The following is a 15345-nucleotide window of genomic DNA, read 5'->3' on the forward strand; positions in this document are numbered from 1 at the left end:
CGGTGGTCAGCCTGTTCTTGTACGAGTTTGAAACCCATAGTTGGGTGTATTACAGGTTAGTCTAGCATAATATAGTGTAGTGTAGTGTAGTAGGCTATAAGACGTTATATGGGTTGTATTTCGGGGATATCAGGATCTAGGTGTTTGAAGCCCTATAATGCCTTCTTCGACTAGTTAGGTCGAGTAAATGTAGTTGTCCTGTATTGTTATGCACACATCTCAATAGGTACTTAATGATAGGCTTAACTACTATACAATATCAACAATGAATAGAGGCCATTCCGGATAGAGATATGGTTGTTATATCTAAAGTGACGCTGTAAATAAGGACGGTTATCACATAATCATGATGAGGGGATGAGTTTTTTTTTTTTGGCTGTTAGCTAACATATACGTATTGTACGTATGTGGTTATCGAACGTATCCTGCATGGTCCATGTGCTATGTACAACCGGGCAGGTTGAAGATGGGGTTGACAAGGGTTATCTAGCTACCTAATAATGGTAATAGGTCACAATTCTAATATCTACGGAATACGGTTAGAAGAAGCTAAGGGTCCAAGCCAAGTCATGTTTATACGCAACTAAAACGCATAGTTAATTTATCTGCATCTAGGTGTCCATAGGAAATTACATAGGACCTCGCGAATACCGGCGGATATGCAATTCTAATCGATGCCGGCTTCATGTTGCTTTTTTATGTCTTCAAACCTGAAAGCAGGCGCTTAGACTTAAGTACCTTAAGTTCCGTAGGTAGTAGGTAATAGGTATTCTATACCCAGACGTATGGATACCTACACTTACACTATACTTAATATAGGTTAGGTAAGTATCCATCTCCTTTATTAGGGCTACTAGTGCTAGCGAAATTGCTAATATTTGTGGCATTATCACCCCTCTGGGTTACATATGTTGTGGAGGTATCTGGGTAGTGACCTGATATAAAAGCACTTTTCATAATTTCCTATGTCGGATATATATAGTGGCTACGGCTGTATGGACACATTCATGTGGTGGAAATACGTACAGTAGGTAGGTACCTCTTATTAATTCACATTCTCTAAATCGTTCCCGCGGAAATTTTCATGTTCCCTTTCATCCGACCCCCTGCCGCCCCAGATCTCCCCTAAAACCGTACTCTTAAGTATTTTGTAACTATTCCTACCAGTCATTTTCCCCATGCTGCGAGAAATCTATGCCTGTTCTAGTTATCCTCTCGTCATCGAGGTCACTGCACCCCCTCTAGTATAACAGTTCATTTTCGTGCGGTACGTTAAGCCCAAGCTTAAGGATCCTCGGAATACAGGTGTCTCTATTCTGGTAGACTATTTACGACCCTGGCTCAGACGCGAAGTCATGCTATGGTATCCCAGAAGCGGGGATTTGAAAGTCTACCTACCTACTACACAAGTATTTGCAGTAGCGCTTCGGCTATGTCAACTATTGCGGCATTGCCCGTAGAAAGAGGCTCCAACTTATTTAGTCCGTGTGATGGGGTTAACATACTACATATTGATGCTCGATGCCAGCTGTACGTATCGCTATGGACAGCTCGTTCACACGGAAGATGAAATTGAACGGTCAAATTGTGTACAGTATTGTACCGCGAGCTTCCAGAAGATGGGCTCCAATCAAGGGTGAGGTGACAGGGCATGAATGCTACCCTTACCCTATCGCTAAGTACCTCCAATGCTATGCTGTACCCTTAGTAAGAGGTAAGTATTGTATTGTATTGTACCTTTTGACGACAGTAGGCCTAAACCACGATGGGAAGCAATTTTCTGGGGGGTTTTTTGGTTGGTCTACATTCTCCATACCATGTACGCTGGACCCTCTAGGCGGGCTGGGATTCTTACTAGGGGCTCAACGGACCACGGTTTTGCGCCGCTTCTGCAGGTGTGTACCATGTGGAGGAGACACCACCGTCGAATCCTCCATCTTTCCTATGATTTCCCGTCATAAAATATGATAAGCTCGCTGCCCCGTGCCTTGCAGACCCGGATACCCTCTCTCGTCATTTTTGTCCGAATCTCGTCCCTGTACGGCGTCCTGGGTAAATACTTCCTCACCGAAGTCGTATGCTTCTCTAGGTCCACGGTTACACGACTTCATACGAAAAGGTAGCAACATCGTCTAGTTAATACTTAAGCGAGACTGCTTGTCGTTGACTACACCGGAGAGGTGCCGGTGACTTGTTGGTTCGAAAGATGTCGCCGTCGTCGACGGGTGACTCGCCTCTTTCCGCCGGCGCAGCAAGCAATTCGGGACGGCCTTTCCCCTTGCCCTCGAGAGAGACCTTCTCTATCGAGGTCCCGTCGCCGCAACTTAACCCGGCCACCAACGGCTCAGCGCTAAAGTCTCCGACGGCCGTCAACAAGGCTCAGCGCACTGCAAGTTTCAGCCGGGAAGGAATATTAGGTTCGGCACAAAAAGCTCGGAACCTTTCTCAAACGTCTGAGATCCGTACTGAGCAAATCACCAATGGCATGTCGAAAGCATCTAGCGACGAAGGGGGAAACCCATTAAAGAGGAGGAATACGGATGCGACTGTTGACTACCCCCGGAGACGAGCCACTATCGCGGTAGGTTAGATGATGGTAATAAAGGTTGTTCAGGTGAGATTCTAATTAACGTAATTATTATAGTGCGAAGTTTGCCGCTCTCGGAAATCAAGATGTGATGGCACGAAACCAAAATGCAAGCTTTGTACGGAACTCGGGGCTGAATGTATATATCGAGAGCCCGGGATCAAGCTTGACGCTGGCGACAAGCTCATTCTTGAGCGATTGAACCGAATCGAGAGCCTTCTTCAAATCAATTTGACAAACGGCCACCCGAACGCAATGCAGATTACCCACGATTCCCCGCCCATAAGTAACGGGACGGCTCTCAGCGGCGATAATGTCATGATTCAGAACTCTTCCGGTAACTTTGTCTCTATTATACCAAGCGGTGGCTTAGGTACTTGGACAAGTCATCCCCAAGGTACTAACATCTCTACGATGCCTAAAGTTCACACAAACGCCGCGCTTCACCTGCTGCAATGGCCGTTGATTCGGGATCTGATCGGACGCCCGTACGACCCACAGATCATCCTACAACTTGAGATGGCTCGGGAGCCACTACATTCCTTAGCGAAGACTCCCTGTGTCGACTTATCAAATACTAATGCTTACATCGAGGCCTACTTCGAGAGAGTGAACGTATGGTATGCCTGCGTCAATCCTTTTACTTGGAGGAGCCATTATCGTACGGCATTGTCGACCGGGTTTCGCGAAGGTCCAGAAAGCTGTATCGTGCTACTAGTACTTTCACTCGGCCAGGCGAGCTTGCGCGGTAGTATATCCAGGATTGTGCCTCAGGAGGACCCTCCGGGCCTGCAATATTTTACGGCTGCATGGTCACTCCTACCCGGCATGATGACTGCGAATAGCGTCTTAGCCGCTCAGTGTCATTTATTAGCCGCTGCATATCTTTTCTACTTGGTAAGGCCTCTGGAAGCGTGGAATCTACTGTGCACGGTGAGCAGCAAATTACAACTATTACTTATGACTCCGACTCGCGTGCCCGAAGACCAGAGAGAACTTTTAGAACGAATTTACTGGAACGCTCTCCTGTTCGAAAGCGACCTTCTCGCGGAATTAGATTTGCCCCATTCCGGAGTGGTTCAATTTGAGGAAAACGTTGGACTTCCTGGTGGATTTCAAGGAGAAGAATCCGAAGCAGTTGGTCGAGACGATCTCTGGTACTTCTTAGCTGAAATCGCCTTAAGAAGACTCCTCAATCGAGTTAGCCAACTCATTTACTCCAAGGATTCTATGGCATCAACTACGAGTCTAGAGCCTGTCGTCGCGGAGCTGGACTTTCAGCTTACGCAGTGGTATGAGAGTCTCCCTTTGGCCCTTCAATTCCCCTTCACCCGTACGACTCTACCGGACCCGGTGCAAACGGTGTTACGATTACGTTTCTTTGCTTGCCGAACCATTATCTACCGTCCGTATATCTTGGCGGTGCTGGATAACGAACAGGCCGTTTTAGACCCCTCAGTGCGGGATAGCTGTCACAAGTGCCTCGAAGCCTCAATCAGGCAATTGGAGCACATATCTGCACAGTAAGTAGAGAATTCCCCTTTTATCCTCTTTTATGATTGGACAATCTCCCTAGCCTCATGCCGTTCATGCTCTTGTTTCCCGGCTCTTCAAATTCTTGACCCAATCTAACGATTTGACCGTAGTCACGCCGGCCATATGCCCTACCTCTGGCAAGGTGCTCTCTCTATCGTTTCACAGACATTACTGGTAATGGGCGCTACTATGTCACCGTCTCTGTCTAACATACTATTGACGCTCGTACCTCACCGTGAAGTCATCGATCAAATCATCAATGACGTAATTATGGACATCGAGAGGATGGCAATACTGGCGCCCAGCTTGAGTTTGGCTGCCGAGATTATCAAGGAGGCCGAGGTCCGGAGGCGAACATTCCTGAACGGTTGATACACGGTCGAGCATGATGCAGTGTGCCAGTCCTGATGGACATGTTATGATGGGTATGGCCGGTCCGAATGCTTAAGAGGTCACGACGATCGGATGATGTACTCTTGACCCCGAAAATTCACCACCTCTACAGACTACATCTGCAGTCTGCATGGAAGTGTTAACTTTTACCATGTCATATCTACCCACTGTCTGGGCCGGCCGGTTCGCGTATCTAGGAACGAGTGCAGGCACTTGCAGAGATTCCCGTTCAGCATTCTCGGCTATGCTCGAAATGCCTTGTCTCTATTGCACGAGGACTTCTCCCGGTCTCCCGGGGCATGCAAGCTGCGATACGACGCCCCAATTAGGGAGGTTATGGCAACTAACTTGTGCGACTAGCCACCGGATTCCTTTTCAGCCTTGTCGGGTCCCTAGGGCCTAGGGATCAAGTCCCTCCGTGGCTGATTTCTTAGATGATTGACGAACCCCTAGGAGCGAGGCCGTTGAAAAAGGGCCTAGGGCCGCTAAAGTAGTAGACTGTAGCGCTTTGGCAGCACTGCGGTACCCTTGGGTTGCATCCTGGAGTGGACTGGTCCAGCGTGGTTGGCGGGGAAAACTCTTGGGTCTGGGGGATGGCTGGATGACTAGGCTTTACGGTCCGGATTCCCGATAACCCTGCTCATATACCTGTTCACAAACCTGTTCACATAATTTCCCCCATCACCGAATATGCCATGGTGAAGGGTCGGATTTTACAACCGTCACCAAATCTTTCATGTTTCTAGAGCTGGAGAAATGTCCGTGGACGTTTTCCTATACGTTGTATCTCGATCTGAGGACATGCGCGGCTATTCTCATCTTCCTACACTGCCTTACCTTACCCTTACTGAACACCCTACTACCATCCAGAACGACATCATGAGTGCCGATGAAGTCATCGGCAAGGAGGAGGATCTTGAATCGAAGAAGACATAGCCAGCTGGCTGGCCCTTCCAGACCCCCAACCCCCCCTAGTATCTCACGTCCTCATATTGTTGTATACCTACCTACCCTTTAACTACACTTGGTTGCATATATGTTTCTTGGTTGAGCATAACCAATGTGTATGTATTATTCAACCCCCCAGCCGATGCAGTCTCGAGAGCGTTATTCGGCACTATCGGCATTATTCCCAAGCGTCTTGGCCTACGGAGGCTGCATCGTCATCATGGTTAATTCGAAGACAGGAAGATGTAGCGGGAGATTATATCTCGCAGAGTGGCTTATACTCGATGGCGGGAGGTTACGAGGCAATGACAAAAATTAATGAGTCGAGACAACCACGTCGTCATCTATACCCAATCGATTTTCAGATAACTACCTACCTATATATAATATGAATACTTAGTTCTATTTATACACTTACCCACTTACTCGCCTTTATAAATATCGCGTGCTATTTTGAGAGATCTAACACACCTTATCGGACAGAGACGTCTCGTCATCTAGCACGTGGGAAGACGTAAGCGAGATGCAATTGAGCGGCTTCATTAAGAGGTAGGTAGTCCAGATGTTTGACATATAAGTACCATCCCGGCATGTTAGCCACCGCCATCTGCCAGGCTCACTTACATGTACTTTCTAGGAGGGTTTCGTTCCGCTGGCAGGAAGCATTAAGTACCTCCTACGTAACATGAGGGGACTCTAGAACAGGGAAGCAAGCATACTTCAAGAAATAGATAAAATAGGATAAGTATTAAAAAGGAAATAAAAATAAATAAATAAATAAATAACCCCCTCGATCCCGTGATGTCGAGGCCCTTTGCGGGGCTCCGCATTTGCCTGCTTGCATGTGCCTCTCATGCACACCAACATAATCTCCTAACCTATAGGCCTCCAATCCCGGACCCTCCCCCGTTTCCCCTCTTCGAGGGATTGCTATATCGAAGGTGTCATAGGGCAGACAGCCTAGTTGCACGGTATTTCGCTGTCAGCAGGGAACGGGGATGGGGAAGGATTCGAACGAGGAAGAAAAGAAAAATCACGGTGTGCGACAACTAAGGGCAGCGCAGCCCCTTCGGAGATTTCTTTCCTCTTTCATAGGTACGCGGGACTGCGGATTCAGCGGCAGGCCCTGCCAGGAACCCCCGTCCGTCCGCCGTCCCTCGAATGGGGGTACCTCGCATGCCGGCATCCAGCTTGGCGGATATACTAAGACGAACTAAGAAGGAAAGGAAGTAGGGGGGCGGAGACAAGCTATACATTGGTCTCATGTAGTGAGGTGACGGGTAACTATTGGTAGTAAAGATATCACTAGAATCCTATTATGTACGGGTGTTGATAAGAGCGTTTCAAAGAGAGGGATCATTTCATAATTAATAATTACTATGGTAATTGTGAAATTGAGACTTGGGGACATTTCTTATTCGTGTCTTTTGAATTTATGTTCTGACGTCTATGCATGAAAGGTAGCGTCATGAGATAATTTATTGCCATCTAGACTCGCTATTAACTTATACCCAACGGCCGTAGCTAAAATACCTAAACTACCTCAAAGACCACAAAAGTTAACATCGCTACATTAAGCATCTTTGCTCATTTATTTCCAGTGAACGTGAACCGCTAGGGAGTATATCATATTTGTCGCTCAGGGGGGTAAAAGAACTGTCTTGGTAAGCTGTCCGCCTTAGAAGAGAAAGACACACGGGTCGCATCAAACATTTGCTTGAGTGCGTAAAGCTCGTCGGGGTCGAGAAGGCTTTCTACAACGTCGGGAATGTACCGAATGTGCTTTAGATTGGGCAATAATCCAAAATGAAGGTAGGCGACGATTATTTTAGAAAAAGCCCTCATCCCTAACTCTCTGCGAGTGAACATTTCTGGACTCAACCATACCTCGGCCGCGTGAAGCGAGATGAGGTTCGGTGGAAATAGTACAAACCCCCTGGCATTAAGTGTATTTCTTTGGATTCTAAAGAAAAGCGATACTTCAGCCGTTAGTGTTTCAAGCTTCTCGAGTAGAGGTAAGCAGTGAAGAAGATGAGACGGCCCAAGCTGGTCCAGAAACCACCTGTTTTGACAAGTCCTTAACTCTAACACCTTTAAAGTACCGGCCACTTTTACTAGTGCGTAGTTGAGATCTCTGCCTGCTGCCGGTGGAGGATGAACCAAACCATGGGCCTTCGGCACGATTAACGAGAAAATCTCTAGTTTAGCAGCAGACTCGAAGACACGGCATAATGTTTCGGCATCGACTACAAGATTCGTAGTGAGCGGCGACCCTTCCCAGATATGCTAAAGCTTGGTCGAGCGACGGGCTTGGGCTAGTACTTACTACAGGTTACTAGTTTCATCTCCCTTATCCTTCCGATCCACGATTCGTGATGACCTCCTGGGAAGGTAATATATCCGTAGTGGCGCCAGACATGGAGTCGATGGACCATTCCGATTTCAAGCAGCTCTGATGCTATTTCCATGTCGGATCCAAGGGGGAGCCTAGAAAAGTCGACTTGTTGAACACACAGCGTTAGTAGCCGAGGAATAATGCAGTGTTCGCTTTGCATCTTTGCAAGGCGTAGGAAATGATTTAGCGAATGATAACGACTAGTTTCGGTCCAGTGTAGGAGTAGTTCAAGGTTATAAGATAGACAGACAAGAGCCGCTAAGAACTTTGAGGCTAATGTACCTAAATAGGTCATTGGCGACATATGCATACTATACGAATCTATATGAGTCGTTTTCATTATAAATTCTTGGCGGTCTGACAAGTTCTGCTGGAATGGCCAGTTGGAAAGGAGCGGTATTATACCGCTACAGCACCTATTATCAGTATTTATTAATTAAACGGATCAGGGGTATTAGACAAGTATCATAACCCCTTTGGAACCGGCATCTTAACCGATATATATAAGGAACCCAAGAGTGAAATAAGAAATGGGAAAACAAGTCTAAATATTACTCACCGGCATTCGTCGCGAATTATCTCAAGTTCGCTATCCCAGTCACGAGGCTTCAAACTCGCCGGGCAAATTATATTTTTGACATATTCACAGTATTCGTCCTTCCAAAACAGAGTTCGGACTAAGAGTATTAAACTCCTTAGGCCCCCATAGGCGATGGCGCTTTGATGATCCTCAGAGTCTCGGGACTCGAGAAAAAAGATGACTGTCTGATAAAGGAGCGGCTTTGCGAGGTCGTTGAGGACGCTGGAGGTAAGACAGAGATTATAAAGGGTTTTACGGTTTACTAGGAACTCGGGCGGGGGTATTGTAGAGGTTACGTCTTGGACTGGAAGTCGAAAATAGTCAAAAACACACAGTAAAAGCTCAGGAGGTAGTGGAGGTAGTGAATGACCATGACGAAGTTGTTGAAGCTTGCCGCATAGATCATCAAGCGTCCCGTCATCTCTCTCCTTCGAGGACTGCGCGAAGGGGTTTTGTGTCGGATCCCCTTCCATTGCTACTGTTAGAGCGTATGATATGATAAATAATACCTAACTCTGCGAATAGAGATAGATTAGACAGCCGTGCAACTTGTCTTGATTGACTCAGACCATAGTTCAAGAAATTAAGAAAAAATACCGAATGTAGGTAGAAAGGCTGTTGGATCTTCCTGTCTAACCCAGCCCTCAAGGCACCACATAAGGCTCTTTCCCGGTACTTAACTTTCTAGTCGATTTCCAGCAAGAAGGGGCTGTAGTCAATACCATGATGGAAAGTGCCGTGCTATTTCTTGAAAACATCCTACGTAAGGAACCTAAATGGATAAGACATAGGTGCATGAACTTCCAATGGAGACTTGTATATGGAAGGCCCAAGATATCGGAACGACTAATAGTAAGACCACTCTCAAGCGCATATTTCAGGTTAGACCATCAGCTTTTCGCCTTAGGAATAGCCGTCTAAGTCCGCCGCTAAACCTGGAACCCGTGTGCTTGATAGCATGGTCTATCGACATTTTACGAGTTACTTGCAGAGAAGCAGGAGGAGAGATAGCCGGTTGCTCATTGTCCGGCAAAGGCGCCTGGCTCTGTTTGGTCATGCTTTTCTCAACTCTTCGACGTCTCGGCCCCTGCTCTATGGCCCGGTGTGGTACTAACAGTTCCGGGAAACGGAATTCAAATCCATCCTCGATAAATCCTTGAGATGGTTGGCTCTCGCTATCATTAGCTTTGACCGTTCCATCTTTCGCCTCTTGATTCACAGTTAATTCAGCACCGATACGTTCTTCATCACCACAGACCACGACATACCACCGGATACTCTCTTTTCTTTGCAGTTGATCGCGAAGCTTCTCAAACCAGCCTGCTTTCTTGTTGCCGTACGTATTTACCTTATGGCAGATTTCCTCACTCATGCCGCTCATGGGTTTGTAAGGCTCCATCTTCATCCGCGTCTCGTATCGACTTATTTCTTCTGCAACCGAAATCGAAGTGTCTATGCGCACCACATAATCTGCCACATATGCCCATTGTCCGCTTACGGTGGTTAAATCCGATGGGTCAAATTCTTCCAGAAACTTTACTATAGACCAATCATTGAATGGTATATCGTCGTTAGGATCTGGTGGTTCTGACGCCGGAGATAAAGTTAACTTGTCGCGTTGCTTGGTCGTTGGTAGTTGCTCTGAGGCTTTGCTGCGACCAGACAGTGACAGTTTGCTCTGTCGGCTGTCATTTCCATCCTCGTTATATCCAAATCGGGATACCTCCTCCTTAGACCCTTGGCCGCCGCACGAATGCGTGCGTGAATAGGTATGTCCGTTTATTGCTGGGAAACCATTGCGAATGCGATGGGGCGAGGGGCTTAGATTTCGCGCCGGACGGGGACAAGGAGGTAGGAAGTCGAATAGCTCGTAGAATTGGTTAAGGAGAGCGACAGGGCTCTGCCGCGCTATAATCCATTCTGACGCGACGTCGTCAACGTTCTGGATAACAACGAAATACCGTATGCTTGGGCGATGCCAGCGAAATCCGTGGCACAGATACGTCGGCATTGTGTGGTTGCAAGTCTCCTAGCTAGTGTGGATCGAGTAGCAGGGCATTACGTGCAAAAGGAGGAGGGTAACCACCCAGAATCCTGGTCTGTGGGGGAAGAGACAGGGGGGAACCCTGAATTGGCAGATTGGGAGAAGGCAAATATGAATGGCCAAAAGGCTTTTTCTTCACTGCTCAACCACGTCTAACAAGATGGCCATATCAAGCACAACAAGCCAGAAAGATGTTGTCTTTAAATGTTGTCTTTAAACCTACAATTGTCGGACCCATTCGGTAAAAGGGAAATATAAGATGGCTGATCCAAGACTTGACAAACGAGAGTTAGCAAAACCAGCACTCGAACCATCAGACGCAAGCCCGTTACATAGTACAACTGGATAATAGCCTGTCAGATCGGATTGCCGCTAACCTACCTTAGAAATCTAGGGTAAAAGCGAAAGGTGTTGTAGAGTCTTCGCTCACGTTATATATTAATAGGTAATTTATGTGGTCCCAAAATGTCAAGGAGATATCGGCTGTTAGTATTTGGGGGACTGGCAAAGCTGGCGTGAAAAAGGCTCATACAGATAGGTAATCATATGTCATCTTTCCCAACTCAGTTTGCTTGTAAGTCTATTATCACATATACTCAGTCGTACCTAATTGGATGACTTCAATTGGTTTCTCCTCCGAGAAAGTGAAGTCTGGTGTAGCTCGTGCTTATCTACCTCCTAGGACCCAAGGTAACGAGAGCCTCGAGAGCATTTAGGTACTTGTTTGAGCTCTGGCTCATTAGAAGTTATGTCTTACGAAACAACACTAAGAATTAAGAGTAGCCAATGATATGAAAGGAAACTTCCCGATTTGGTCTTGGTAGGCCAACAAGGTCACCACACTGTCTAGGTTAAGATCTGATAACTTCACACATAACCTAAATTATAATACGCCTTACAGTGTACAGCTTACCATTAGTTGGCACCGTATCTTATCGACCCCTTTTCGTTACGGCGTGTGACTCGAGGGGGGGGCTTTCGCAAATTCGCTGTAACGGGAAACTGCGCCGGCCCTACGGAGGAGAGACTTGAGGACCGGCGCGCCATCCTAAATAGTTAAGTGGAAGAGTCGGGCCCCGCAGAAGCCGTAAGACTATACAAAAAAACAAAAAAAATCTAACGTCATGGTGTAACAGACATGGATTCATTGCCCCTCAGCTCTCCAACCCCTCAACCCCTCATCGCGAACTCAATTGTTTGTTAAAACTGTCGGTGGGGAAAGCTTCAAGGCGAAATTCAACGCCTTCTATGGTATATATCTCTGGTATATAATTGATGCCTTTCACCTCCTTGGACGTATCCCTTAGACTCTTCCCCTTAGACTCTTCTCTCTTTAATAGTAACAAGTAACCTACCGAATTCCTTGTCAACTATGGCAACGAAGACACCCACTGTAAAGCTGGCCTCTGGCTATGTACGTGACTCCCCTCCTCTTCTACTTTTGTGGGTTGAGGCTAATAGGAATAGGAAATGCCCATAGTTGGCTTTGGCATTTGGAAGGTGCCAAACGATACCTGCGCTGATCAAGGTATGTCTCCTGTAGCATTTCAAAAATTGTTTCATATGTAGGCCTATCGGTTGCTGATATTTGACTCGCTACTCGGTAGTCTACAATGCTATTAAGTTAGGCTACAGACACATTGATGGCGCTTGGGACTACACGAACAGTGCCGAGGCCGGTAAGGGTATACGGAGAGCCATCGAAGAGGGCATCGTGAAGCGAGAAGACCTGTTCATTACTTCCAAATTATGGAACAATTACCACGCTCGCGAACATGCGTTCGAGATGGCTAAGCTAGAGAACGAGGCGTGGGGTCTGGGATACTTGGACCTATTCTTGATCCACTTCCCCATCGCGCAAGAGTTTATCCCCTTCGACAAGATCCGCTTTCCCTGCTTCTGGTCTGATAAAGAGCAGACTAAGGTTACTCCGCTGGCAAAGGTGCCAATCTCAGAGACCTGGCAGGCTCTGGAAGATATGGTTCAGACTAAGGAGAACCCCAATGGCTTCATCAGGAGCATCGGCATATCAAACTTCCAGCCTCAGCTAATCTACGATTTGCTATCGTATGCGAAGATCCATCCGAGCGTCTTGCAGATCGAGCATCACCCGTACTTAACGCAGCCCGGCCTTATCGCCCTAGCGCAAGAAAACAACATTGCCGTAACGGGTTACTCGACATTTGGCCCGCAGAGCTTTATCGAGTTGGGCAATGCTACGGCCAAGGAGGTTAAGCCTCTATTCGAGACGGATGTGGTGAAGAGCGTCGCGGCGAAGCACGGCAAATCTCCCGGACAGGTTTTACTTCGATGGTGTACTCAGCGCAACATCATCGTCATCCCTAAGTCGAACAACGTCGAGCGGCTGAAGCAGAACCTTGATTGCTGCTCCTTCGATTTGACTGACGATGAGATTAAGCAAATTTCTTCTTTGAACATTGACCTGCGATTCAACAACCCTGCTGCTTTAGGAAGTAGTAGGATATTCGGTTAAAGGGGGTATAATACTAAGGGATATTATTTAGATGGTCTAGAAGTTTCAAAATAATAGATTGTCTACTTCCTTGTTCTTTGCAGAGACGTTGAATAATCTAAATGCGTAATGAAGAGGAGGTGTTTCTTGACGAATTGAAAGAATGAATCTTGGAACCAAAGCGAAAAGCAAAAAAAGAAAACCTTAAACGCCACAATACTGCACCGCCATACGGATGCATCTTGTACCGCCACAACCATATCCATCCAATTAATCAAGTACGACCCAAAGGCGCGTTGCTTTCTAAATGGTTATCGCGTCTCTTTCTAGCCTCGCTTCACGGCGAAACCTCACCCAATTCCTTTAATTAAACGATAATATGGCCCTCCCACTACCACCTGGCCTTGTGCCAACCGAAGTAGCCTTCCTATGCGAGATGGAAATGGTTACGGTCGTTCCACGTCAAAGACTCGAGTCAATTCCGTTACTCAGTGTAAATAAACCCAAATGTTCAATAATTATTTCAAAATAATTTAACCCCACCACCCCGCCATCGTCATCGTCATCGTCATCATCATAGTCAAACAGCTCTACTAACAACACACAATCCCATTACATAGGGCAAAACTCCAGCTTTACGACCACCGCATCGCGCCCAGCTTCCCTTATGGCTTGCGATTTTACTTAAGAAGCAACGGCGCGCGAACATCGTCGCACCGCCTTGGCTATATCCAGATTCGCTCAAGGATATCATCAATCACGAGACCAACATCGATCCCGTAGCATTCTCCCCACCTCCACCACCGCCTATGAGGTCCGACGGCAGGGGTAGCGCAAGGCCATACGCGCAATCTTCGTTTGAGCTGAAGCCGGGGGACATAGTACTGTCGCCGCCCTTTCTCCCCTCGTGTACACAGGAGGCGCCTTCGGGCTACCTACCTTACCACTGGCTAGAACTTTCAGAGACTCTGCTTGCGCACGCCGCCGACGATATACCTAACGCTGCTGAGGTTCGGACGTTACTTCGGGATCTACAAGAGGTGCGTGCGGCGAAAATGCGCAGTAGTACAGTACATCTAGAAGGCGGCGGCGGTGTACTCAAGTTGCGAGGTGTCGGGGCAATGGAACTAGCTGAAAGCAGAGGGTTTGTGTTAGGCGTCATCGAAGGTGTACGGAAGCTAGGCGCGAGCGCCGAGGCGAGTAGGAGGGAAGAGGAAGAAGAAAGGGCTAATGGCGAAGGAGCCGAGGACAGCGACGAGGAGATGGGCTTCTAGACACGAAATAAACGACGCATATGAGACACGGTACAGCATTACATTGCATTGCATTGCATACGGCTCCAGCATCACGGCATATTGCATAGCATTGGACCGGCGTTTGGTCCCTTCATCAAACCGGGAAACATTTTGAAATCCATTTACATATACCGAACCTATATACCCCATTTCTACCTTTTCCCAAGCAAGACGCCTACGTTTCGCACGTTAAGCTAGATCAATGAATTAATGAAAAACATAATTTGGTATTCTTACAACTTGGTCATCCGCCATGTGCCTCCATCGCAACTTATTCCCTTGCCGTTCCGCGTTATGGAAATATTGGTTCATACGCTTCTCCGCGGCCCAATTCAGCGGGTCTGGTTGCTGTATCGAATCCACCGATATCTCTAAATACGAATATAGGCACAGCAACCAAAAGCCTATCTGCAGGGCGATCATCAGTATGTCTATTACGGCGTGCATGACCCGGTACAATTCGCTGTCCACCGTGCGCAGACACAGTAGGAGAAAGGAGAGCGCATGCTGGCGTATAACCGCTAATAGCTCTATGTAAGTGTGCGTGATGAAGCGTGCCAGCCCGGCTAGCACAGAAAAGACTAAGACCAAGATAGCCGTAATTCGCTGTGAGAATACCACTATCGGTTTCACTATCGGTTCGGATTTGTTATCCAATAATCCCAGAAGCAGCCGGAGGTACGTCGTTATAAGGAGGTAGAAGCCCGCATAAATGCTTCTGTAAAACGGCAAATAGTTCCGCTCCCATATCGGCGGGAGCCACTCCATAAAGAGCTCTCGTATGTTTATCCGTGGATGCATGGCGGCAGATTCGAACGTGCGCTGAAAACGTGTCGGCTCTGATATCGTGGGATTCGTTGAGGTTGTTCCTTAGGAAGCCAGCTAAGGAATGTACTACTTCTTAGTGATAGAGAAAGAGACGTATACCTGTTGAGAAGCTGAAAAATAGCGACCTTACCAATGATAGTACCAAGCACAGCTCGAGTGTTAAGAGAATAGTGGAAGAGTAAACATCATTGCGAGAAATTTATTTAAACATCTTGGTAATGAATAGAATAGAATTCTAAAGAGCTTCGAGTCTGACGTCGGAATCC

At 47.2% G+C, this 15345-nt stretch overlaps 7 protein-coding genes across 7 annotated transcripts; 3 read left to right on the forward strand and 4 right to left on the reverse strand.

Annotated features, from left to right (window-relative positions):
* Positions 1 to 2087: 2087 nt before the first annotated feature.
* Positions 2088 to 5036, forward strand: F5Y00DRAFT_115701 (uncharacterized protein). Its single transcript, XM_048003960.1, has 3 exons — positions 2088 to 2581; positions 2645 to 4110; positions 4234 to 5036. Exons 1-3 carry the CDS (start codon positions 2207 to 2209, stop codon positions 4493 to 4495), a joined length of 2103 nt encoding a protein of 700 aa, XP_047863452.1. The 5' UTR covers positions 2088 to 2206; the 3' UTR covers positions 4496 to 5036.
* Positions 5037 to 7090: 2054 nt separating this feature from the next.
* Positions 7091 to 8019, reverse strand: F5Y00DRAFT_263434 (uncharacterized protein; the record flags this gene model as incomplete). The annotated part of the gene is made up of 2 exons (XM_048011511.1): positions 7091 to 7710; positions 7791 to 8019. 2 exons carry the CDS (start codon positions 8017 to 8019, stop codon positions 7091 to 7093), a joined length of 849 nt encoding a protein of 282 aa, XP_047863453.1.
* A 395-nt stretch (positions 8020 to 8414) lies between these two features.
* F5Y00DRAFT_263435 (uncharacterized protein) lies at positions 8415 to 8912 on the reverse strand (the record flags this gene model as incomplete). Its single annotated transcript, XM_048011512.1, has 1 exon — positions 8415 to 8912. The coding sequence occupies one exon, from the start codon at positions 8910 to 8912 to the stop codon at positions 8415 to 8417; it is 498 nt and encodes a 165-aa protein (XP_047863454.1).
* A 202-nt stretch (positions 8913 to 9114) lies between these two features.
* On the reverse strand, positions 9115 to 10944 carry F5Y00DRAFT_115722 (uncharacterized protein). Its single transcript, XM_048003961.1, has one exon. The coding sequence runs from the start codon at positions 10448 to 10450 to the stop codon at positions 9317 to 9319; it is 1134 nt and encodes a 377-aa protein (XP_047863455.1). The 5' UTR covers positions 10451 to 10944; the 3' UTR covers positions 9115 to 9316.
* Positions 10945 to 11639: 695 nt separating this feature from the next.
* F5Y00DRAFT_241037 (Aldo/keto reductase) lies at positions 11640 to 13271 on the forward strand. The gene is made up of 3 exons (XM_048008322.1): positions 11640 to 11897; positions 11951 to 12011; positions 12091 to 13271. Exons 1-3 carry the CDS (start codon positions 11856 to 11858, stop codon positions 12975 to 12977), a joined length of 990 nt encoding a protein of 329 aa, XP_047863456.1. The 5' UTR covers positions 11640 to 11855; the 3' UTR covers positions 12978 to 13271.
* On the forward strand, positions 13249 to 14387 carry F5Y00DRAFT_115730 (GINS complex, PSF2 component). Its single transcript, XM_048003962.1, has 2 exons — positions 13249 to 13449; positions 13577 to 14387. The coding sequence occupies exons 1-2, from the start codon at positions 13336 to 13338 to the stop codon at positions 14228 to 14230; spliced, it is 768 nt and encodes a 255-aa protein (XP_047863457.1). The 5' UTR covers positions 13249 to 13335; the 3' UTR covers positions 14231 to 14387.
* Positions 14345 to 15329, reverse strand: F5Y00DRAFT_115746 (uncharacterized protein). The gene has a single exon (XM_048003963.1). The coding sequence runs from the start codon at positions 15050 to 15052 to the stop codon at positions 14459 to 14461; it is 594 nt and encodes a 197-aa protein (XP_047863458.1). The 5' UTR covers positions 15053 to 15329; the 3' UTR covers positions 14345 to 14458.
* Positions 15330 to 15345: the final 16 nt, after the last annotated feature.

The sequence above is a fragment of the Daldinia vernicosa genome (assembly GCF_022497035.1).
Source record: "Daldinia vernicosa strain CBS 139.73 unplaced genomic scaffold F5Y00scaffold_33, whole genome shotgun sequence".
Taxonomy (NCBI): domain Eukaryota; kingdom Fungi; phylum Ascomycota; class Sordariomycetes; order Xylariales; family Hypoxylaceae; genus Daldinia; species Daldinia vernicosa.

Coding starts and splice junctions, on each gene's coding strand:
- F5Y00DRAFT_115701 (XM_048003960.1), top strand. CDS start 2,207: ATGTCGCCGTCGTCGACGGGTGACTCGCCTCTTTCCGCCGGCGCAGCA. Junction 2,582..2,644: donor GGAGACGAGCCACTATCGCG/GTAGGTTAGATG, acceptor TAATTATTATAG/TGCGAAGTTTGCCGCTCTCG. Junction 4,111..4,233: donor TTGGAGCACATATCTGCACA/GTAAGTAGAGAA, acceptor ATTTGACCGTAG/TCACGCCGGCCATATGCCCT.
- F5Y00DRAFT_115722 (XM_048003961.1), bottom strand. CDS start 10,450: ATGCCGACGTATCTGTGCCACGGATTTCGCTGGCATCGCCCAAGCATA.
- F5Y00DRAFT_241037 (XM_048008322.1), top strand. CDS start 11,856: ATGGCAACGAAGACACCCACTGTAAAGCTGGCCTCTGGCTAT. Junction 11,898..11,950: donor TAAAGCTGGCCTCTGGCTAT/GTACGTGACTCC, acceptor TAATAGGAATAG/GAAATGCCCATAGTTGGCTT. Junction 12,012..12,090: donor CGATACCTGCGCTGATCAAG/GTATGTCTCCTG, acceptor GCTACTCGGTAG/TCTACAATGCTATTAAGTTA.
- F5Y00DRAFT_115730 (XM_048003962.1), top strand. CDS start 13,336: ATGGCCCTCCCACTACCACCTGGCCTTGTGCCAACCGAAGTAGCCTTC. Junction 13,450..13,576: donor AGTCAATTCCGTTACTCAGT/GTAAATAAACCC, acceptor CCCATTACATAG/GGCAAAACTCCAGCTTTACG.
- F5Y00DRAFT_115746 (XM_048003963.1), bottom strand. CDS start 15,052: ATGCATCCACGGATAAACATACGAGAGCTCTTTATGGAGTGGCTCCCG.